At 34.3% G+C, this 26,563-nt stretch overlaps 1 protein-coding gene across 1 annotated transcript in view; it reads right to left on the bottom strand.

The window, feature by feature from the left end:
* The window catches only part of LOC126885689 (malate dehydrogenase, cytoplasmic), a 49,987-nt gene extending 39,569 nt beyond the window's left edge, over positions 1-10,418 (bottom strand). Inside the window, exons 1-2 of the mRNA XM_050652398.1 lie at positions 10,233-10,418; positions 107-386 (exon numbers count right to left, since the gene is read on the bottom strand). Of these exons, the coding sequence (XP_050508355.1) occupies positions 107-386; positions 10,233-10,238 (286 nt within the window). The 5' untranslated portion in view covers positions 10,239-10,418. The remainder of the gene's footprint in view (positions 1-106; positions 387-10,232) is intronic.
* Positions 10,419-26,563: the final 16,145 nt, after the last annotated feature.

Here is a 26,563-nt window from a genome sequence, read left to right as displayed (position 1 = left end):
ATTGACTGCAGTACGACAGGTGCAAGACAAACTGATGATTTCCACAAAAATAATTATGTACACATAATGTAGATATTGGATTAATACAACATGAATAATCCATTACCTTCTTTCCTGGGCATGGCTCCTACAAGGAAGGCAGCTGAAACGTCCTTAAATGCTACAGCTGGATCAGCAGTTGGAATGACTTCTCTTAAAAGTGGAAGGGCGCAATCGGCGAGTTCCATTACGACTCCCTCTAACACGCCCATCATGGGTGGGATATCCAAAAGGCGGAGGACTAAGGTTTGGTTGGGGCCGAAGACATCTCCCTTGGCGATCATGTACAGTAGGGAGTATGCGATCTGACCGGCGGCTCCAGTTACGACTACGTGAATTGGTTCTTGCTGAAATAGAATATAGAATACTTAATGAAACATCAATATTAACATAAATTTTTTTTACAAAGATCTAAAAAATTAATAACACCGATCCGTAAGTCCCCATCTTTCACCGTATTCAGTAACAAAATTCAGTTTAGCAACATTGTGTGAAGACCAAGTCTTCTCGGATATCAACAGAAAAGTAATTTAGTCCAGAAAAATTAATATATTTTTTTCCAACAAAAATTATTAACATTAAATCTAAACTATTAATATTAAATCTTTTTAAACTCCCCAGTCGCAAAAAGAGGTGACTTTAAAACGGTTGGTAAAGGTGGTTTTGGCATGTTATTACAAGTTTTAATTGTCAATAGCTCACTCAATTTTTACCGTAGAAAAATTTTTTGCATACCAGGTTCTTGGGAATTAAATAAGCTACAATTTCATATTTAAACATTTTTTTCGTATCTCTGATGCTAATCTTTCTATTCTGAAGAAAACGCCATTTTTTTCCAAACTACAAAAAATCGTTATTCGCTTTTAACTCCTTTTTTTTAATAATAATATAACATAATTTACCATGTTTATAAATGAAATGAAGAATTTCCATATCATTTGTAAATATTAAAGTATTAAGGTTTATTGGGAAACAACATTTTAAATTTTTTAATTCCTTATAAAGTTTATGTTATTTATCTGTAAATGGCATTCTAATATGACATGGGTTAGATCTCCGATTTTGCCACAATGTATCATTTTAGTCTTTGATAAATACCAGACAATTTGTAGCATTTAGTCTACTGTTACCGGGACCTGACGATGCTGTGCATCAACAGCGAAACCAGTGATCCGGAGTAAATAATAAATTTATTGTGAGTACTTATCTTAATATATTTCATATTATGGACTCACACATTCAACCCATTCAACTTTTAAAAAGATAGTTATCGAACATAAAATGTTTAACACCAATGTGAAATCTATATACAAGTTATATCAATTAAGAAAAATGAATGTTCATTTCATTCTATTTTTACTTATCAAAATTTAATTTATTATCTACATGGTTCACACAATTCATGTTAGATTCAGATAACCTAAAAATATCATTTCCCTCATAAATGCATCATGTCTTTAAACAATTTTATGTACTTAGTAATAAAACTAATATTATTTTTAAATATCTAAATTTAAATGTTTTTGATAACTTTGCCGAATGATAAGTTAATTATTTGAGTAAATATAAAAATATTTTATATGTTACAGGCATGTTATATTTCGAATCTTATTACATGTAAATATACTGATAAGAAAAGAGTAACAAATAATTTCAATTAACGTGAACATGAATTTATTCTTATATGTATTTATAATACACATTAAATTGGTCATTTTTTATGTCTCCAATTTCCTAAACCTATTGTCCGATTTAAGTGATTTTTTAATATGTTATAGCCTTATTCTTTGATAATATCGCTGTAATAATATTGTTGCTAAACAGGTAAATTCTCATTCTATATCTGGTGGACCAATCAAACTGTGTTTTTTTCTCAAAGTACTCAACACCCTGTGGAATATTCTAGCATTTATAAAATACTGAAATTAAAACCCAACTGTAGCCTCAGGTGTTCTTAACATTCTTTTTTTATTCATTCGCTTGTGTTGGATAATAAAAAAAGTTAGGTACTTTAACAACTAGCCATGTTCTTCATCAGTACAGGGTGTTTCTAAATAAATGCGACAAACTTTAAGGGTAGTTCTGCATGAAAAAATAATGACTGTTTGCTTTATAAACATATATCCATAACCATAGAACAATAAAAATCATCTAAATTCTAGTACATAGTTATATAAAAGTATGTAGAGTTAGCTATCTTGACATGTAAGAGAAAATTACAAGTTGAGTTTTAACGGAAGTGACATTTAAGAAGTTATTTTTAAGAAGTGATAATTTGTTAATTTTTGTTTAAGTTGGAGGAATTACTAAAATTTTATGTGTTCAGAAAAAACTTATTTATTCATGCAAACACTTTTTTGAAAAAAAAAACAACTACAATATAATTAGTTTTTGTTATCTAGAAAACAAAATTGGTCTAATTAATTTTTTAAATTAAAATAAAAAAACTTTGTTGATGTTGTTGTTATATATTTAGCTACAGTTATATTTAGATTATTATTGTGATTAAAATAAAAATAAACCCTCTTTGACGGGAATAAACAGTTGCCAAAAACTATTTTCAATGTTAAGATATTTGTGCACAGTAAACAAATCAATTTCTGGCAAACATTCATTTAGGATGTTAAAATATTTCTTATTAATACATAATAACCTAATGTAACATGTTCATTCAAGTTCAAAATTAAACAAATAATTAAAATATAAGGAGCAAAGCATTAGTTAACAGTTATTTGGCAGTTTCACAAAGAAGTTTTTAATGTGCACGAAAAATAATGACTAATAGTTAAATAATATTTAACGTGAAGTAAACCACTCCCTGGTGCAGTTGGTATATTTTAATAAAAATTTAAAAAAAATTAAATCCAAAAGAATTACGTTCAGGACGTTATCGGACTTATCAGTCCATCATCAGTGAACTCCCTGCCTTGCTAAATAGCCACAATGCCAAACACTGGTTAAGTTGTATGTTCAAACTACATAGTAAAAATTATAAAAGAATTTGGCCTAAATTGGATGCCAATGGATTACTTCCAGCAACATGATGCTCTACTGCATTAAATTAAAAAAAAAAATTGTGATTAGAACTTCTAGGTCTGGATCCCGCGTATGAAAAAAAAGTTGATTAATAGCAAGCTGAAAATTTGTTAATAGCTTAAGGGTGTCTAGTCGGACAAACTTTGATATATGAGAACACTGGAACAGGGGAAGTTTTAATTGTGGAACAGGTTAAAAACTTGGAACGGTCAGATCACGAAAACGACCCATCTATTTTGTCCGACAGAACAGACTTAAACTCTCCGAACAGAGATTAAACTCTCATGCAAAAATCAGACTGCTATTTATCACCAAATGGGCGTTTTAATGAGTGAAACATGTAGAATATGTCAAATGACAGGAATTATGACAGGTGATAAATAATAGCAGTCTGATTTTTGCATGAGAGTTTAATCTCTGTTCGGAGAGTTTAAGTCTGTTCTGTCGGACAAAATAAATGTGCCGTTTTCGTGGTCTGACCGTTCCAAATTTTTAACCTGTTCCACAATTAAAACTGCCCCTGTTCCAGCGTTCCCATATATCAAAGTTTATCCGACTAGACACCCTACTAATTAACATATCACCTACTATTAACAAATTTTCAGCTTACTATTAATCAACTTTTTTTTCATACGCGGGATCCAGACCTATTCATTGAACCACGTTTAGTCTATCAATTATTTAGAAGGAAGTAGAAATACTTCAAATGTCACTGAGATTGACATCCAGGAAAGGTCTTTGACCACGTTTAACCTTTCCTGGATGTCAATGTCACTGACATTTGAAGTATTTCTACTTCCTTCTAAATCATTGACAGACTAAACGTGGCAATGAAGATCTAATCATAATTTTTTTTTAATTTAATCCAGTAGTGGGTAGAGCATTATGTTGCTGGAAGTAATCCATTGGCATCCAATTTAGGCCAAATTCTTTTATAATTTTTACTATGTAGTTTGAACATACAATTTAACTAGTGTTTGGCATTGTGGCTATTTAGCAAGGACATGGAGTTCACTGATGATAGATTGATAAGTCCGAAAACGTTCTGAACGTAATCCTTTTGGATTTAAAAAAAAAACTTTTAAATTTTTATTAAAATATACCAACTACACCAGGGAGTGGTTTACTTCACGTTAAATTTTATTTAACTTAATGGTGTACAGCCAACCTTCGGGTATTATCCCGTTTTATTTAATGACTTATAGTTACTAATGAGTCACTTTTTAATACAGTATAATTGTGATACCTCTTTCAATCTTTTTATTTAATTTCTACCATAATAATGGTAATATTACTATCTATGTATTTATCAGAGTGTTTTGCTGAGAATGCAAAAAGAAAAAGAGCTGTTAACCACAATAAAAACAGTCAAACTGGAATACATTGGTCACATCATGAGGAACAGCGAAAGATATGGACTGCTGCATGGAAATGTAGAAGGAAAACGTGGACCAGGAAGGCGAAGGATTTCCTGGCTGAAAAATCTACGTCCGTAATTCAACACAACAACCACAAATCTTTTTAGAGCAGTAGTCTGCAAAGTACAGATTGCCATGAGGGTCGCCAACATCCAAAACGGATAGGCACTACAAAAAGAAGAATGTAACTATAAGTGTCAGTTTTAAACACATCTTTTTGTCTTCCCAGGAATCTTCATTAATTGCACAGTCCATCATTGTAGCCATTACTCTGTTAATCCATGTAGTTGGTGGCCTTTGTCGTTTCCTCCTATTTGATGGAGTGTAGTCAAAAGATTTTCTTGACTTTCTATGCTCTTCCATTGGCCTCATGTGCCCATACTGTATCAATTGTCATGCCTCTATTATTTCAGTTGTTCTGTGTGTTCAATTCGTGCATTGCTTAATTTCATTATTCGGTATGAGCTTTAATTTAGATATTTGACATGCTTTTTCATGTCTGGTCCATGTTTCACTAGTTCAATGGGAATGTTTCCAGGTGCTGCAGCTTTACTGCTCTTCATTTCTCATAATTCTTTTTTTAATATCATTTTTACTTATTAACTGTACCTTCTCTTCATTATTATTGTTGACTTCGTCAATTTCTCCCAGAAATTATTTCCTGTTTTCTATATGAGCATTTCCTGTTTCCATCCTTTCTTTACAGACATTTTTAGAAATAATAAATTTCCAGGCTTGAGTTTTCAGTGCCTTCTGGATATCTCTCTACACTTTCAAATTCTGGCAGAGTTCGTTTTTCTTTATGCCACCATTCTTTTGGTTTCTTGTTTAAGTGATACATAGGTTTTTCTGCCTTCTGGATATTTTGTTCTTAACCAAGTCATATATGGCTTTTTCTTTTGAATTGCTGTTGCTTTTAGACTTTCTTTTCTGCTCTTGAAAAAATATCTCAAAGCCTCCCTTGGTGCTTGCTGTAAGCATTACTTCCCTAACTGGTACTTCTCTTCAGCTGTTTCTACTTCATCTACAGTTCCTAGCTTTGCAGCCAGTCTTATCTTGTGGAGGAATTGTGTAGATTTATCTCTTAAACTAGTGATATAATATACATGCTATATAATATACAGGGTGTCCCAGACTAATTTAGCCACGCTATATCTCTTAAACGAATAGAGATTTTCGAATGGGACAAAAAGTGGTATATTATACTTATAATACACTTTAATATGGCGTACAAAAAAATCATCCCCTAAATATACATCCCTTAGTTACAACCCCTAACTTAAATTTTTTTAATAGCACCCTGTATATTTTTTTATAGTTTTGGATGTCGTCTTTTATCGTCTATTCAACACATTTTTTGAAAATAAAATCGGTTCGTAAATAACTAAGAAACTATCAGTTTATTTTTGTTAATTGTGTGTCCCAGACTAATTTATCCAGGCTATATTTCTTAAACGAATAGAGATTTTCGAATGGGACAAAAACTGATCTATTCCATTTGTAATACACTTTCGTATGGCGTAGAAAAAATTCATCCCCTAAATATTCATCCCTAACTTACAGGGTGCTATTTAAAAAAAAAATAAAGTTAGGGGTTGTAACTAAGGATGAATATTTAGGGGATAATTTTTTTTTCTGCGCCATATTAAAGTTTATTACAAATGTAATAGATCAGTTTTTGTCCCATTCGAAAATCTCTATTCGTTTAGGAAATATAGCCTGGATAAATTAGTCTGGGACACATAATTAACAAAACTAAACTGATATTTTCTTGGTTATTTACGAACCGATTTTATTTTCAGAAAATGTGTTGAATAGACGATAGAAGACCACATCCAAAACTATAAAAAAATATACAGGGTGCTATTAAAAAAATTAAAGTTAGGGGCTGTAACTCTAAGGGATGAATATTTAGGGGATGATTTTTTTGTGCGCCATATTAAAGTGTATTACAAGTAGAATAGACCACTTTTTGTCTCATTCGAAAATCTCTATTCGTTTAAGAGATATAGCGTGGCTAAATTAGTCTGGGACACCCTGTATAGTCAATAAAATTTAATATGGACTAATCTGACCAATAAAAGCACATTTGAAGAGCTCTACGGCAAATTAACATGGAATCAAGGTATGCTTTCCAATATTATATGTAAAAATTTAAATAAATGTAGATGGTTTGTATGTAACATAAAAAGGATTAAACCAAGGATGTTGCCTGCCCCCCACTTTATTTAAAATATACCTCGAAAGTGTTTTAAGAAGATGGAAACAAAAATGTAGAACAATGGGGATTCCACTCACCAACACTATGGTATATACGCTCAACTTTGCAGACAATCAAGTAATAATGGCTCAAGATTATGACGATTTAAACTATTTGGCCCGAAAATTAATTGAAGAAAATAAATATATATAAAAGATTGAATAAAAAGAAAACCGAATACTTGTGCATTGGAGGAGAACAAAAAAATCTCATATTAGATGGCATGACCATAATAAAGCACTGTACGACTACAAATATCTAGGTATAAATATTTCGTACAATGGAACATTAGATAAAGCCATAAGAGAAAGAAATACTTCAGGTAGAAAAGCCATCACGATGTTAAACAGCATTTTATGGGACCAATCCATCAGCAAAGAAAACAAAAAGAAGATATATGAGACTAGAGTAAAAAGCATCACTCTACACAGCTGTGAGGTATAGCCACTAAAAGAAAGAACACTATATAGCAACGCTGAGAGCAACGGAAATTGATTTTTGGAGAAGAGTTGCAGAAAGATCTAAAAGAGAAAGGATTACCAACGAACGCATTAGAGAAATAATGGAAATCAAATGAACAATCACCAATGACTTATTGACAAAATAACTTATTTTATTCAGACATATACAAAGAACAGATGAACAACGAATACCAAAGGAAATACTACAATGGCAACCGGAAGGAAAAAGAAAACGAGGTAGGCCGAGAGAAAGCTGGAGTGAAGGAATAGACACAAGAGCTGAGAGAAAGAAACATAGAAGAAGATATATGGAACAACTGGATGAAGTGTCTCTTGGAAGTCAGAAAACAGCAGAGAAAGTTATAAACTCATATGTAGTAGTAGTAGGATGGTTTATTAATAACGGAACTATCTATACCAGCGGTGCTCAAAGGGTCGATCGCCAATGTTTTTGAAGTCGATCGCGATTCATGGAAAAAATACAAATTGAAAAGATATGTCTGCTATCAAAGAAATTTAGCTAAAGAAAAATTGTTAACAATGCTGCCTCTGAAAGAAAAACCTCGCGGAGAAGATATGTGGATGGTGCACCATTCATGACTGGCGTTAACAATGGATGTGTTGAATTATTACGAACTAACGATGACTTTCTATCGTTTTTTTTTTTCATTTCATTGCATCATTCACCAGCAAGTTTTGTGTTCCAAAATTTTAAATATGGACGACGTCATGAAGATAACAATAAAAACTGTGAATTGAATCAGAGTGCGAAGCTTGCAAGGATGTCTTCTTAAAGCGCCAATGGAAAGCTAGCGACCCTGCAGAACACACTGATTTACTTGTGCACACAGATGTGAGATGGTTGAGCCGTGGAACATTTTTAGATAGGTTCCAGGAGTTACTTCCCGAAATAATTTCTTTTCTAGAAGAACGGGGGGAAGACGCTCATTTACTTCAAAACGAAAAATGGCTCGGTGATCTGGCTTTCATATCGCAAATCATTTGAACCTCCTTAAGTTGGAACTACAGGATACAAATAAAACAATTATAGATATGATGAGCACAGTACATTCTTTTGTCAACAATTTGAAAGTATTGATTAATCAAAGGAACAGAAAGGATTTAAAGAACTTTTCATTGTTGATAAAATGATATCCGCTCATTTGAATTATGTTTATCAGGAGACGGAGCTGCAAGCAGTTCATAGTGAGTTTGAAAGACGCTTCGCTGATTTAAAAAAACTGACAGAATTTGTAACATTCATGGCCAATTCATTTTCTTGTGAAGTGATGTAAAAAATTGCCATTTAAATATCCATTACTTTCAATATGGAGATTATGTCCGTCCAAAATGAGGTACTAAAAATAATTTCGGATATACTCCTTAATGGGGTAGGTGCAAAATCTTGGTCCAATACAATTTAAATGCATTCATTTTTTTCAAATCCTGAGAAAATTAATAAGTATTTTTGAAAAATGTATACACAGAATGAAAGATTATATTATTACCGACGGCCAAAAGTCCCTGAAAACTCCTATAATGTTTATTTTAACAAGTTACAGGGGTTAAAAAAAGAGAAAATTTAGTGTGATTTTTAATTTCAAATATTTCAATCAAAAGAAACGTTTTGTTTATTCTAAGAGACTTCTGCCCTCAGTAATAAAATGTAACCTTTCATTCTGCGTTTAAATTTTTCAAAAATACTTATTAGTTTTCCCAGGATTTGAAAAAAATTAATACATTTAAATAGCATTGGACCAAGATGCCTATCCCCTTAAATCCAGAAAGACCGATATGAAATTGGTCATTCATATCGTCTGACTGTCTGACAAATATTCGTCTTTGAGGCAAATAGCTTTGCAGCTCACAGCATTCTTTGGATCAATGTATTTGTGTGAGTCTGCATTTTCCCAAATTGAGGTAGTGAAATCAAAGTATCGTAATCAACTAACTGACGAATATCTCTCATCATGCTTGAGTTTGGCCCTCGGTAATTACGTACAATCATATGAAAAACTTCTGGATGATATGCAGTGCCATGCATTAACATCCAAATAATAAGATGAAAAACATGACTTTAATTACAACTCTCTGTAGTTACAACTATCAAATAGAAATGTGCAATAAAGTTTTTTATTTTCAAAATTGTTTTTATTTACTAGCAGTAGATCGCTGGACGCTTGCAGTTTATGTGGTAGATCCCACTCAGTACAAGTCTGAGCACGAGCACCACCGATCTATACTATACCAACTACTAGGATTATTAGGTATAACTGATGTAGAAATTTTTTTGTGTAATGGAAAAAATGTACCTATGTGAAAACAATATTACCTGTTCCTATGGTTAAGCATTCAAGTTAAAATGTTGTGAGATTTGTAAATATACCTAATGATTCATGTTCAAATAAAATTTACATAAAAAATGAAGAAATATTAAAAGATAAAATTTTTGTAAATAATTTTGTCATTCACATCATTTAGGGTTCAATGGTTCAATGTTGAAGTAATATTTGGTTTAGAAAACTTTAATTAGCAGGAAAGAGTCAGGTATTATCATTGTTTTGGTATTATGTTATAAATTCAGACTTCAAATGGACCTAAGACCTCTGTGGTTAAATAAAAATTACACCTAAAAAGTACATTGTGATTAAAAAATATTCCTGATTAAACTACTTTAATCATTTTAATCATAAAGTGTTTTAATCGAACAGATTCAAACTAATCATTAAATAAGATAATGGGATGCATATTAATATTCAATTAATTCAATCAAGTAATAGGTACTCGAAATTATTTAAAAATCTAACAAGTAATTTTCTATACATTTCCATCATAAGCATTGCTGTGATGTAATATAACATTTGACCACAGTCAATAGATTTAAAAGTCCATTCTACAAAAAAGTACTCATCCATACCATACTGCTCATATTATAGATTAAATTTATTATGTAATGATTTAAAAAAGGGATGAAATTCCTAAATATATTTGGGTAATATTGAATGAGCATTGACTTACCGGCATGTTTATAGATATAAATTGAGGTAAATTAATATAATTTAAGAAATAGTCCTCGCCGGGGATATCACTTCCACTTTTAAATGGTAAATGATGGAAATTAATAAAATCACGTTTCACGTTAAACCTGATAAGTCGTCAAAGGACGTCCTTTGACCTCTAAAAATTATTGGAGTGGAGTTAAATAGACATTGACACTTGCATTTCGGGACAGCAATTTGGGGTCATAATCACCAACGTTTATAGCCGATGCCAGGAGCGTTGTCTTGCTTATGCGGATATACCTACATTATACGCGGTAGGAATGGCTTATTATTTATTTATAGATATAAAATACATCACAATTTTAATAATTTTATAATAATTATATTATATTTAAAATATAATTTTGGTTATTCTTTGAATTGAGAAAAACACATCCCTATTTAGTTTTATTTAATTTTTATTAATTTTATGTAATTTTATTTCATTTTTATTAATTTTATGTAATTTTATTTAATTTGGTTTAGTATGTCTGACATGCATGCAGGTAGGCCGGGGTTCAAATCCCAGCGCCAGCCAGAACAGCTAGACATTTTTAACAATGTGGATAGGCCCCAGGTCGACTCAGCCTGAATAAAATGAGTACCTTGTGTAAACCAGAGGTAATAATAGGCGACTGAAGCGTAGCACTGGTCCTGTTACCTTCTTTGTATACCGTAGGCCCTAGATATAGCAAACTACCCTGCTGTAATCCCAAAGCCGCGTTAGCGGTATAAAACGGGGGACTGTCATTATAGTTTCATTTAAAATTATTTAAATTTTGGCAATATCATTTAAAGTCTTCTACTTTAAAATGTATAATATATGTCTGAATTGCCGATATAAATGAGTCAGATTAAATCAATTATTAGATGAATTTTTTTCTAAGCAACAACATTTTTGTTTAATTTAGTAATATTTTGTATTTTGACAGCGACATCCAACTTGGGCGTCAAAACGTTAATACAATTATTTTTTAAATTTAATTGTGTCTTATTTCCCAATCAAAATAGTTAATTATAAATTTATTTAATTTTATTAAATTTTTATGTACTTTTACTTAACAAGCCTTGAAGTTGAAACTTGGCAACATCTAATGGTAGACCGGTTAGTCTGTCAGTTCTCATTTGTTTGTATACAATATTCACCAAATTTACAGAGAAACTGAAAGATTTTACAATATTTCGTGCTACAAACTATAAAGAGCTTTAAAAGGTATGTTTCTAGTTCAAACAGCTTGTTTTTTACAGTAAAGGAGAGACAACTGGAGCAGATTACTATGATTATTTGCAAAGGGGTGGTTTTTTTTTTTGGAGAAGGAAGCTTGCCGAGTACTTATTAATTAGGTATATTTACTGGGAGATATAATTCATATGCAACACTTCGTGACAACCATTTTATTAGACTACTTCTGCTGTCAATATTGCCAACCTGATTTACATGTTTTTGGGAATCAGGATAGCCAACATTTCAATACCCCCTCTCAATTTATACAACATTTACATAAATAGTAAATTTGGATGAATGGACAGCCTAAGTCTGACGTCACAAATGTCACAAAATTGGGAGGAGCTTATATTGGCTCCAAACAATTTAAATTGTAACGTTATATGGTCATAAGGAATTTTTCATTTATGTGCTTTGTGTGGCAAAATAAGACTTCATTTACGTATTTCGTTAAAGAAACGTGTTAATTAAGAGATTTTTATTCGTTTTTGCTCAGGTGGTTTTTATTCCTTAGTGATTCAAAATAAACATAACCTCAACACTGTTTACGTTCTAATCATTGCATTAAATTAACTCACCTGGGCCAAAACGAATAAAAATCTCTTAATTCGCACGTTTCTTTAACTAAATACCTAAATGAAAAGTCTTATTTTGTCACACAAACCACGTAAACAATAAATTAAAAATTCCTTATGAGTGTTTAACATTATAAACAAAATTGTTTGGAGCCAAATATAAGCTCCTCCCAATTTTGTGACGTCAAGACTTAGGATGTCCATTGGTCAACTAAACAACAATCTTGACTCTAACCAAGTCTTGACAATAATTGAACAAAACGAAATCATACAAACATACTTATTATACATCCTACATTACTCAGGTTACAACTCATACCTATATAGAAAATTATTCAAAAAAAAACTTTCACTAACTCAAAAAATATTAACATGAGAATATGATAAAAAATAAAAAAGCAAATAGATAATTCACATGAGTATGTGCCTAAAGTATAAAAGTACTAATCTATAAAAACTTTTTGAATTTTGATCAAAGTTCTGAGACGTGAGAATATTGTAACAAAAGAGAAAACTTGGCCGACCGCCGTATAACAGTAAACACCTCGAGAATGACGTCATCGAATGATCTAGGCCTCGGCGGAAAGGAGGAGGAACTTCTCGAACATACGACCCGTAGGCGGAACACGCTGATAGCTAGAGATGGGCGTCGATTGTTCCAGAATAACAACTGGGTATAAATACGGGCATATTTGTAAATACAGTTTAGTCTTAAGCTAAAGTTTGTAAAGTAAACTGGTATAAATAAATAATAAAGTCGTAAATAAATACGAACCGCTAGTTTTATTGTAATTATAAGTAATTACAATAGTCACGTTACAGTTGGTGTCGGTGTTCGGTAAACTTAGTGCGATATAAATAAGTGAATTACAGAGAGACTTTAAAAGACTTTTGAACTTTATTCGTCGGGAATAACCGGAGTGCGTTAATTGTTCGGTATTCGGAAAGACTTTTAAAAGACATTTTGAAAAGTACGTGTGTGCCGACTAAAGATGTTGCTAGAAGAACTTTCGCTAAAACAGCTCCGTGAACAATTAGAAGAGTACGAGCAAGATGCCAGTGGGTCCAAGAAAGTCCTGAAAGCACGACTCGAGGAGGTCCTCAAGAAGAATGGAGATGACCCAAAGACGTTCCACTTCCAGTCAGCAGAACAAGCGATCTTATCGAAATTCGAAAGTGTTTCTCAAAAGATCGATGAAATGTCTAAGATAAGTCTAAGTCTTTCTCAAAAGATCGATGAAACTTCTAGAAAGAACAACGAAAAACTCGAAGAAGTTAGTAGACAGAACAACGAGAAACTTGAAGAAGTTAGTAGACAGAACAACGAGAAATTTTAAAGTGTTTCTCAAAAGATCGATGAAACTTCTAGAAAAAGCGACGAGAAATTTGAAAGTGTTTCTTAAGTAATTAAAGACGTTTGTAGACAGAATGACGAGAAATTTGAAGAAGTTTCTAGAACATTCGATAAGATGCAGAAAAGTGTAGAGACCGTAGAAGAAAAGATCAAACAACTAGAGAGCATGATAACCGATACAAAAGTACAACCATCAGTTAATGCAGCAGCGTTAGATCCTGTAGTGAAAGATGAACTACCGAGAGACGAAACGTCGCATAATATGAGATTCAAATTACCACCATTCGATGGAAAGTCCTCTTGGTCCATATATCTTAGACAATTTGAAGCTATTGCGACCGCCAATCATTGGACCGAACAGGAAAAGGCTGTTTCCTTGACTGCTGCTTTGCGAGGTGATGCTGCAGATATATTAAGATCAATTCCTAAGGGTCAAGAAAATTGTTACCAGACCTTGTTCACTCGTCTAGAAAAACGCTATGGAGATGCCCATCTACAACAAGTATACAAAGCACAACTGCGAAGTAGAAGTCAACGAGCAAGTGAGAATCTGCAAGAATTTGAAGCAGATGTGGCTCGTGTGGTGCGGTTGGCTTATCCAGAGGTGCCAGACAGCGTTTTAGAAGAAATTGCAGTAGATACCTTCGTCAATGGGCTGAAAGATAATGAACTACAGAAAGCTTTACGATTAGCAAGGCCGAAAGTTTTAGATGAAGCACTTGCTATTGCATTGGAACACGAAACGGCTAGTCAAACTTCACGAGGCCATAGGGTAAGAACCATTGAAGAAAGTGACGAACACAACGATGAACGTCTGGAGGAAATGATACGGAGAGTATTAAGTAATCAGATGCCAAAGAGACGCGAGCCTAGATGTTGGAATTGTGGAGACGTAGGCCACATTCGTCGTAATTGTAAGAAGATCGTACAGCCGTCGGAAAACTAGAGCGGGTCGACACCAAGGGGCAACTGCCGACCTCGAGAACTAGAGCCCCCATAGTAACTGTCAACCTCACGTCCTCCGGTGGAATCCATAACTTATACATCGAAGGTCGTATCAGTAATAGATGTAGATCATTTTTGGTGGATACAGGTGCAACGAGAACTATCGCACGTCCAGATGTAGTACGAGACCATAATAAATTATCACCTGCAACAGTAAAGCTTAGAACAGCGACTGGTGAGCTAATTAATACATATGGCGAGGCTAATATGTCAGTATCCATTGGCCAGACCACAGTTGAACATCAAGTATTAATTGCCGAGATCTCCGACGAATTCATATTGGGGATGGACGTACTAAGGAAAGTGGGGGCAATATTGGATGTTCAAAATGGAGTTCTCAAGATCAATGGTGAAGAGTTGCCCTTTCACGACGACAAAGAAGATGTCATCCGCTTACTTACTACATGCGACGTAACCATACCCGGTAATAGTGAGAAAATTCTGATGACCATGCTTGATGGACACTGCCGAGAGGGAAGTTTAAGGATGGTCGAAGATGTGGATAATGTCGAGTTGCTAACGGCGAAAACTTTGGTAAAAGTTCGAGATGTGATCCCTGTAAGAGTTATGAATTTAAGGGAAACTGCTATCAAGTTAAGTAGAGGAGCTTTGATCGGGCAGTGTGTTCCCGTGGCTTCAATTTGCTCTGTGAATACCAATGAGAAATCATCGAAGGCGAAGTATCCAAAGGAGCTTGTTGAGATGATCATTGAAAGATGCCAAGATCTTGATCATGAACGAACGGAAAAATTGACGTCTATGCTGATAGAGTATCAAGATGTTTTTGCTATTGACACGAAGGATAAGGGAAAAACAAGCATAGTGACGCATAAAATAAATACCGGAGACGCTCAGCCAATCAGACAACGGCCTAGACGACTTCCATTTGCGAAAAGAGATGAAGCCGAAGAGATTATCAAGGATATGGACAAACAAGGGGTAATTGAACCATCGAACAGTCCATGGACATCACCAGTAGTTCTGGTAAAGAAGAAAGATGGTTCAACGCGTTTTTGTATCGACTACCGCCAGCTCAATGCGGTAACAAAAAAAGATAGTTATCCTTTGCCCAGAATAGACGATACATTGGATACTCTCTCCGGTTCTCGTTGGTTTTCCACACTCGATTTAAAAAGTGGATATTGGCAAGTAGACATGGATCCAGCCGATCGGGAGAAAACCGCATTTTAGATAGGATCAGGGCTTTGGCAGTTTACGGCTATGCCGTTTGGTTTATGTAATGCCCCTGCCACATTTGAAAGATTAATGGAGGCAGTTTTAAGAGGTCTAACATGGAAAACATGCCTGGTTTACTTGGATGATGTAATTGTGGTTGGAAGGTCCTTTAATGAACATGCCAAGAATCTAATAGAAGTCTTTCAACGATTGAGGGCAGCGAACTTGAAGTTAAGTCCGAAGAAATGTCACATGTTTCGACGAGAAGTTAAGTATTTGGGACATATTGTATCGAGTAATGGTGTAACAGCTGATCCTGAAAATATTGAAGCAATTAAAGATTGGCCAGTACCAAAAGATAAACATGAAATTAGAAGTTTCCTTGGCCTATGTACATATTACCGACGATTTGTCAAAGGATTTGCCAATATCTCCAAGCCCCTAACAAAGTTGACGGAGGAGGGCAAAGAATATACATGGAGTGAGGAGTGTCAAAAAGCTTTCGAACAACTACAAAGGGCTCTGATCAGTGCACCGATATTAAGCTACCCGGGACAGGCAGGAAAATTTGTTTTGGATACCGATGCTAGCAACAGTGCCATAGGAGCTGTTCTCTCACAAATCCAGGATGGACAGGAAAAAGTCATCGCTTATTTCAGCAAAGTCCTGTCGAAACCAGAAAGAAACTATTGCGTTACCAGAAGAGAACTGCTGGGTGTAGTGAAGGCTTGCGAACATTTCCATAAATACTTGTACGGCAGAAAGTTCCTTCTTCGAACAGATCACGCTGCTCTAAAATGGCTCATACAATTCCGTAATCCAGAGGGCCAGATGGCAAGATGGTTAGAACGACTGCAAGAATATAATTATGAGATAGAACACAGGGCCGGAAGAGTTCATTCAAATGCTGATGCCCTTTCGAGACGACCATGCAGTGCAAATTGTAATCACTGTGCCAAATTAGAGGAACGATTTTGCCCCGTGAGACGAACCACCGTAGTTAATGAGCAATGCCAGCCCCAACAGTTACAAAACGCCCAAGAAGATGATCCATGTATAAAAAGAGTATTGGATTGGATGCGGCAAGGTGAAAGACCTAGTTGGCAGAACATTAGTGCATGTAGTCCAGAAGTCAAGGCCTACTGGAGCCAATGGAATTGCCTGGTACTAAAAGATGATCTTCTGTACAGAACCTTTGAGAACGATGATGGTACAGAATCTAAGCTGCAGTTGATTGTACCTAAAAGTAAAGTGTCAGAAGTATTGCGTCAGTTGCATGACGGTACATCAGGTGGACACTTTGGTATTACGAAGACTCTGCAAAAGGTTCGAGAACGGTTCTATTGGGTGAACTGTAAAGATGATGTAAGAAGATGGTGCCGGAAATGTGAACTGTGTGCATCCGGTAATGGTCCAGTTGGTAAAAAGAGAGCACCCATGAGACAGTACAATGTTGGAAGTCCTATGGAAAGAGTAGCAATCGACATTGCAGGTCCATTTCCAGAAACCGATGCTGGAAATAAATACATTCTGGTAGCCATGGACTATTTTACGAAATGGACCGAGGCCTATGCATTACCGAATCAAGAAGCTGCTACCGTTGCAGAGGTACTTGTTAAAGAATTCTTCAGCCGATTTGGTGTTCCCTTGGAGATCCACTCCGACCAAGGGCGAAACTTTGAGTCAGCTCTTTTCCAAAACGTTTGTAAATTGATTGGTGCCAATAAGACCAGAACAACACCCCTGCATCCTCAATCAGATGGAATGGTCGAGAGGATGAACCGAACGATGGGTAAACACTTGTCCAAAGTTGTATCTGAACATCAGCGAGATTGGGACCAACACATTCATTTATTCCTGATGGCCTACCGCTCGGCCGGGAATGAAACTACAGGTCAAACACCAACCTGCCTGATGTTGGGTCGTGAAGTTCGTTTGCCCTGCGACCTAGAGTTTGGCTGCAGACCTTCCGAGGAATATGTTGCAGGCGAAGAATCCGTAGACCGCCTGAAGTTACGAATGAACAACATTCATGAACTTGCCCGACAACACATCCAGATAGCCAGTGACAGAATGAAAGATCAATATGATTCTCGCTGTAAGAATGAAAGCTTCGAAGTAGGTGATCTTGTCTGGCTTTATAATCCACAACGTCGTCGAGGCCTGTGTCCTAAACTGCAAAGACAATGGGAAGGTCCGTATGAAGTTAAGAAGAAAATAAATGACGTAATATACAGAATTAAGAAGTTACCAAACGGTAAACCAAAAGTTATTCACATAAATCGTCTTGCACCATATGCTGGCTCAAATGAAACAGAGGAAGCCCGACTCCTCCAACAGGAGATGAAAGATGCACCACAGCCAAGTTTTAAGGAATTTATGTCAAATTACGCAGAAAGAAAGAGTGCTAGATTCGGCGTCACCACAGAAGTTCAGCAAGATCTGTTTGGTGTTCCAGAAAACGTCTCTCTAGCCCACTGTGTTGCCCAAGACCTCGAGATGACTAAAGGAATCTCGTCCGTATTCAATAGAAAGTTCGGCCGCCTGGACGAGTTAAGGAATCAACAACCTAAAATTGGAAGAGTATTGCGATTGGAAGATGGTCCTCGATCTTTGCTGTATATAGTGACCAGGAAGTCTTATACGGACACGCCAAGCTACGAGAACATATGGCGTGCCTAACTAATTTGAAGAAAATCGTGTGTAATTATGACATCGAAGATTTGGCTATACCAAAAATAGGCCATGCAGTAGAAAATCTGGATTGGAAGATTGTAAAAAGCATGCTTGAAGTGATCTTCAGAGAAACTGGCGTACGAATTACTGTGTGTTTCATGAACCCGAAGATGTCATACCCTTCAAAGACAGTAGACTGCTATTTCTTCTTGAAGGGTGTATGCAGAGCTGGAGAGTCGTGTAGATTCCGCCATCCTGGGCCTTCATCTAGAGTTGCTGATCGGGACGCTCAGATCTTAAGAGGGGAGCAGTGTAACAAAAGAGAAAACTTGGCCGACCGCCGTATAACAGTAAACACCTCGAGAATGACGTCATCGAATGATCTAGGCTTCGGCGGAAAGGAGGAGGAACTTCTCGAACATACGACCCGTAGGCGGAACACGCTGATAGCTAGAGATGGGCGTCGATTGTTCCAGAATAACAACTGGGTATAAATACGGGCATATTTGTAAATACAGTTTAGTCTTAAGCTAAAGTTTGTAAAGTAAACTTGTATAAATAAATAATAAAGTCGTAAATAAATACGAACCGCTAGTTTTATTGTAATTATAAGTAATTACAATAGTCACGTTACAATATTTCATTTGAAGGAGCTTTAGTGAAAGTATCAGCACAGTTTGATTTTGTATTTATGTACTGTAAAGCAATTACATTGTTTTCAATTAAATTTCGAATGAAATGATATTTTGTGTCTATATGCTTAGACCTTTTACCTTTAAATGAATTTGTTGCAATACACATAGCTCCCTGGTTATCTATATATATATATAATATACTAGCATTGTATAACTAGACTTTTGTAGTTTGAGAACTTTGCTTTGTCGTTTATAACCCTTAGGACAATTAATGTAAACATCATGTTGTTGCACTCCGTTGATGAACGCTGAAGGAATGTCTAATTTGTATACTTTCCAGTCGTTGTTGAGAGCCGTGATAATAAAATTCTTACACTTACCATCTTAGCTACCGGTGAATATATATCTAAAAACACTTCTTCATAACTCTTGGCGACTAAGCGAGCTTTTTCGTGCCATCACTTTTTGTTTTAAATATCCATTTTGTATTTATGATTTGTTGATCATGAGGTATTTTTGTGGCTTCACTCCACGTGTTCATTTTTTCAAGACATTCTAGTTCTGTTTCTATTGCCTGCTTCCATTCATCTTCCTCTGCTGCTTCTTCATAAGTTACTGGTGTTGATGTAACTAAGCAATATGCATAATAAAGTTCATAGTCTTTGAACTTCGAAGGTTGTTTTATTTCTCTATTGGAGGAAGTAATTTTGGTATTTTGTAAATTTACTGGTTCTTCATCTTGTGAATTAATTTCAGTAGTGTTTCTTAATGTTTGGACTGTACTTTCTTCATAATTTGTTTCAAATGTTTCCAATTCATTTTGGCTTGGTAAAATTTCCTCAATATTTTGATTATTCGACGATATTTCTGGAGAATATTTATACTGTGTTTCATCGAAAACAACATCTCTTGAAATTTTGATTTGCTTGGTCAGTGGATTCCAAATTCTATAACCAGCACCACTGTATCCAACCATTACACCTTTACTTGCTCTTGGTTCTAATTTACTTTGCTTTGGTAGGTTGTAGCACCACACTTTTGAACCAAAAACTCTGAGTTTAGACAAGTCAAGTCTGCCTAAGTATATTTCTGCTGGTACTTGTAATTCAATTGCTCGTGATGGAGTTCGATTAAGCTGATAAGCAGCTGTTATAACTGCTTCTCCCCACAAACTTTTGGAAGATTTTTTTCTACAAACATTGCTCTTACTTTGTCTAAAATAGTACGATTAACTCGTTCGGCTATACTATTCTGCTGAGGTATGTACCCTGCAGCAAATTCTTGTACTATACCATGTTGTATACAATAGTTTTTAAAATATTTAGAAGACATCTCTCCACCTTTATCCATTCTTATTCTAGGTACTCTCCTACCTTCTGCAGCTAATTTTTCAATATGATTAGTAAGATGTGATTCGCTTTCGCTTTTTCCTGTCATTAAATATACAACACTAAAATGTAAGAAATCATCAATAATTGATAAGTAATACTTTTCACCAGAAAATTTGGGATCTTTGGATGGTCCCCAAGTATCAACATGTAAAAGTTCCCCAACTCTAGAGGATTTTTTGTATATAACTTCTTTAAAAGGTTGCCTTGTGGCTTTTCCTTGTAGACATGAGTCACATAGTTTATCTGAATAGGGAAGTCCCAACAATTGTAGTCCCCTTCTATTTACGTGTCCTAAACGTAAATGCCATACCTAAGTCTTTATCGCTATGTTTTGCTACTAAACTAGATTGAAAATTATTTAATTGAAAATTTGCAGCAAATAAGTTACTCTTATGTTTATATCAAATAAGTTTAAAGTTCTTTTTTCTTATTTCAGCCTTATTTTCTTTAAATACTACTATGAAACCTAAACTGTTTAGTTTACTGACTGATAATAAATTATATTCTAATTCATTTAAAATTAGAACATCAATGTTAATAGGAGTTTCATTGTAATAAACTTTTAATTTACCTTTTGTACGAGCGGTCATCACTTTTCCATCTGCTATTTTAATGCCAACAGGCTCAAGTTCAATAATATTACTTATAAATTGTTCATATTTATTGCTGCACATATTCTGTGATGCTCCAGAATCTATTATAAACGAAATGTGGCTGTCATCATTCTTGAGATTTTCAGCTGGTAGGGCTGTGATAAAACTTACTTCGTCTTCGGCTACATGTATATTCTGTTTACCTTGTGTATCATTATTGGCTCTTCTGCCACGGGAATAGTTATTTCCTCGAAAAAATCTCCCTCGATTATTGTTACCTCTATAATTATTATTGTTTTTTCTGAAACAATTGGACACTACATGGCCTTCAAGTCCACAAAATGAGCATCGGGGTTTTTTATTGTATTGCTTCGTATAAAAAGAGGATTCTTCACTTACTTGTACATTATTTTTCACTTTCAATTCTGCATCTAGTAATTTTGCTTTAACGAAATCAACAGTTAGTTTATCATTTGAAGTTTCCAAGACAGTAATAACAGTGTCAAACGTATCTGTCATTGTCAACAAAAGGTGACATACCTTGTCATCTTCTTCGATTGTAGTTCCAGTCGATTCAAGCTCTCGGATTAAATAATCGAATTCAACAAAAAATTTTTGTAAATCGATACCTTGTTTATATTTCAACGTTAACAACTTTTTTCGCACATATAAACGAGAAAGAATACTTTTTCTTTCAAACACTTTTTCTAAACTTTTTATCATTTCGAATGCTGAGTCACAGTCACGAATATATTCTAAATGTTCATCTGTAATGCATGTGACAATGATTGACCTTGCTGTTGCATCATGCTTTTTATGTTGAGATTGCTCGTCTCTTGACAATTGTGTGAGTTGCGTTGCAGTTACTTCAGTGGTAATAAAATCTTTAACACCCTTGGCATCTAGAAGATTGCCTAATCTAAATTTCCATGACGAAAAGTTCGTAGAGTAGATGTTAATTGCGGATACAAACTCACGGTTGAATTCGCGCCATTTAAACTTTGGACTGCCATTCTTTTGCGGTCACTCACAACACTGCCGGTCGGTATAAACAGCAACACTAAAAAACTTTACTTCTTATTGAATGTACTCTTGGCATGTAAAACTGGGCCCATAACCTTTTGGAGAAGGAAACTTGCCGAGTACTTATTAATTAGGTATATTTACTGGGAGATATAATTCATATGCATATGCAACACTTCGTGACAACCATTTTATTAGACTACTTCTGCTGTCAATATTGTCAACCTGATTTACATGTTTTTGGGGATCAGGATAGCCAACATTTCAATAGGTTTGTGCTTAGCAACGTATTCAGTAAAATTTATTTATTATCACCTTTGTTCTACATTTGAATTTATTATTGACAATCCCAATCTTAAAAAATTATTTTTACAAAACAATTATTGTCGCCTGATGTTATTATGATCTTTGATAATGAAAAGTTTACAACAACATGAAGGATTTCACTTAAATTTTGAATTTTAGTGTGAATATGGGGAAAATGCCTTCAAAGTTTATACTGCTGTTATAAGAATTATGTGTAATATTGTTTTAAATAATTATACAAAAATAGCAGCCATCAAAGTAATGAATCTTCAAAAAAGTATAAAAAGAAAAATAACGATAAGGGCGATAACAAAAAATAAAGTTATCTACTTAGTATGGTATAACTAGATCCAAACCCAGACATCCAAAGGTAAATTCGTAGTTTTTTAAGTTTTTCGTCAATATTTCTAAAGGCCGCGTCTCACCATCAAATAATTTGATCAAACAGTTTGAGCAAACTCCGGAAGTACGTCAAAGTGACGTCACAATTGCAGTTTTTTTGAAATTCTAAAAATCTGTGCTCTCACTATCAGTCTAGTTTGATCAAATTTTTTGTATTGAGTTGTCTAACTTTGTTTCATTATTATCCACAATGAACACTCAGGATGTGACGTCACTAACTGTCACTTTCAGTTTGCTCAAACCAGTTTGATCAAATTATTTGATGGTGGGACGCGGTCTTAAAACTATGCGGTTTAGCCTGAACAACCTTCTATATAAAAATGTTCTACATTAAATTTGAAACAAAAAAGGCCCTATGCATAATCTTTCTAAAATGAACGGTTCCAAAGTTACGGAGGTAGTATAGTATAATTGGTCCAAAAAAGGCCTAACCCAGACATTAAAAGTAAAAGTTATCCTCCAACACCAAATTGTTCTATATGGTCCAGATATTGTTCAGTAAAAAGTTACACCGTTTTGAGCGTCCGATTTGGTGGGGGAGATGGGGGAGAAATCGGTAAATTAGTAGTATTTTTAAGTTTTTCGTCAATATTTCTAAAAATATGCTTTAGCGTAAACAATGTTCTATACAAAAATGTTCTACATCAAATTTAAAACAAAAAAGGTCCTATACATAATTGTTATAAAATCAACGATTCCAGAGTTACGGAGGGTGAAAAGTGGAGGTTTTCGATAGTTTTTATATTTTTTGGGCAATTTATAATATTTTTACTGATTGAAAGAAATTTTCTTTAACAGGATTTGCTATTTCAGTGGCCGATGGTATGTTAGTGATAAGCCTCATCAATTGCTCAAAAAATATAAAAAGTATCGAAAACCTCCACATTTCACCCTCCGTAACTCTGGAACCGTTGATTTTATAACAATAATTATGGATAGGACCATTTTTGTTTTAAATTTTATGTAGAACGTTTTTGTATAGAACGTTGTTTACGCTTAAACATAGTTTCAGAAATATTGACGAAAAACGTAAAGAAACTACTGATTTACCGACTTCTCCCCCATCTCCCCCCAAACCGGACGCTCAAAATTTTTACCGGACTTTTTACTGAACAATATGTGGACCATATAGAACAATATATGTCTGGGTAAGGCATTTTTTTGGACCAATTATACTATACTAGCTCCGTAACTTTGGAACCGTTCATTTTAGAAGAATTATGTATAGAGCCTTTTTTATTTCAAATTTAATGTAGAACATTTTTGTATAGAAGGTTGTTCATGCTAGCTAAACCTCACAGTTTTAGAAATATTGACGAAAAACTTAAAAAACTACGAATTTACCGACTTCTTCCCCCTCTCCCCCCAAACCCGACGCTCAAAAAGGTGTGACTTTTTTCTGTACATTATTTGGATCATATAGAACAATTTGGTGTTGGAGGATAACTTTCACTTTGGATGTCTGGGTTATGTCATTTTTTGAATCAATTCTATCATACTAACTCTAAACCCCAACAATGCACATCAAACATTGTGAGCAATTGTTTTTATAGTTATTTCTAGCGATATTTTGTATATATTTTAGAATAAGATATTATTTATTTAAAATAAAGTATTTTACACATATTCTTGTCATTATTTGTTTTTTTGTATAATAAACGTTACTTACAAGGAATTACTTTTAATTTGATTTTGTAAAAGCTTCTAATTAATATATTTTCCTGTTTGACTCAAAAAATACTATAAATTTTACTTGAATTTGTACTTTAAAATCGTGGTTTCGAAAGCGGTAGTCCGAAAGTCAGACTACCGACGTCATCAAAATTGCGACGTTGCCTTTTTCTCTTCATGGCTTGTAAAGTAAAGGTGGCTGTGACTTTTATTTAATTTGATTTTATTTTATTTTATTTTATTTAATTTTATTCAATATTTAAATTTATTTGATTTTATTTAATTCTACTTTTATTTAATTTGATTTAATGTGAGATTTAGTAGATTAAGCAAGGTATGGGCCGCTCTGTGCATCGAGATGTAACGCCAATATTAAGGATTGAGTGGTCTAGCCATATTTGTCTGTCACGTCACAAAAAAACCCTTATAATTTTTATATTCATCCCTGTCCCCACCCCTTTGTCCGCCCCGCAGCGTTCCGCCCCTGGAGATTTTACTTAGTTACGTCATGACCTACTTATAGGGCTTATCATTCACAGTCATTTGTTTCGAGCTTCTGTTATATGCATATGTCGTATAATCCGTGTATATTAATATTATACACAGATTATAAAGCATAATATGACAGAAGCTCGAAACAAATGACAATCGATGAAAAGCCCTATTCCCACATTTTGGTGCACTATCTCGATCATGAGCGTCACAAAAAAAAATAATAAAAACCGCAACTTTGACCCCTTATAACTACCCTCGTCTTCCACTCTGGTGTCCGCTCGTTGGGAAGTCATGTACACAACTAATTCAACATATATCCTGGTATAGTTTTTGCATATTACTTCACGAGCAAAATCCGCTCCCAGCTCTTGGACTATTAGTTTTACCATAAAAACATGTGTCGTACTTTTTTTTGAGAACATTGAACCAATTACCCCTATAGGGTTGAAACCACCCCGAAGCCAGCCAATTATTTCAAATTCGGCATTTATACTGACTTGAAATCGCCCTGAAACCAGTCAAACAATAGATAATTCGGGATCTGTACTTACTTTACTAAGAAAGTTAAAATAAGTGTGTAGATATGTTTACGGAAGGTTACCTGTCGGGTCACGATTATTGAATGACTCCAGATACGATTTTAGTCCAGTCAAAATTGCATACCGAGCGATAAAAGAAGTATTCTCATTTCAATAAATTCGTTTTAGATAGCGAAATAATTCTAAAATAGAGACACTGTCAAAAAACGCATTAAACGTAATAAACTCTACATAAAAATGCACTTAAAATTTTGTTATTTTGAACTAGCGCGAATCAGACTTCATCTGGCATCGGCTGTAAACGTATGTTATCAGGATCTTTAATTGCTGTCCCGAGATGCACGTGACTTTGACGTTTTGTATTAACATACACTTCATATTTTGGCAGATGACAGTTGTGGAGAACACGCTGTGTCTAGGTACACGCTAACGTGTACGCAAATAAAAAAGTTAGGTACACGCTTAAACGTCATCAAGTCAGTGACGTCGTTATTTAGCGTGTACTATGACTGGGTTTTTTGGTACACGCTAATTTGAGCCGCGTGTATGCTGTGGTATTAAGTATCGCGAGTGTCAGAGTGTGGTTAGAATTTGTCTAATCGCGTTATGTTTACACTTTAATATTGATTTGTAAAGAGTTTCCTTATTTTTTTACTTGTTTAGTGTTTTGTTTTTAAATTAACTATGCAGTGTGGACCATTATTTAGTTTTTTTAATGAGTTTAACAACATTCTAAAACAGTATGAAAAAGATAAGAGACAAACATTCGTGATTAAGGGTAGCAGAAGTAATAAGATAAAATATACGGGGCGATTGATTAGTGTGATAAAGCTCAGTAGATCCGCTATAGTAATAGATAGCAATAAAAGTTAGTAACAAAAATTTTAGCAAACTTTGAGCTTCATATTACAAAATTACTAAAATTAGTTAGAATGTTACAGGGCGTTCGATAATATAGTGGCAGACCAAACTTATGTTTTTTAAATGGAACACGCTATATTTTATTTTATGTTCGAAATCTTCTTAACTTCCATATCACAAAAATATAAAGGCTTATTATGTTATTATGGGGATAATATAGTAGCAGGCCAAACTTATGTTTTTTAAATGGAACACGCTATATTTTATTTTATGTTCGAAATCTTCTTAACTTCCATATCACAAAAATATAAAGGCTTATTATGTTATTATAGGCTTATTATGTTATATATTTACAAAGTTATAACCAATTTTCTACGGAAA

Source organism: Diabrotica virgifera, chromosome 5 (assembly GCF_917563875.1).
Source record: "Diabrotica virgifera virgifera chromosome 5, PGI_DIABVI_V3a".
Classification (NCBI taxonomy): Eukaryota; Metazoa; Arthropoda; class Insecta; order Coleoptera; family Chrysomelidae; genus Diabrotica; species Diabrotica virgifera.
Note: the sequence above shows the minus strand (reverse complement) of the source record. Positions and strands in the feature narration are given on the sequence as shown.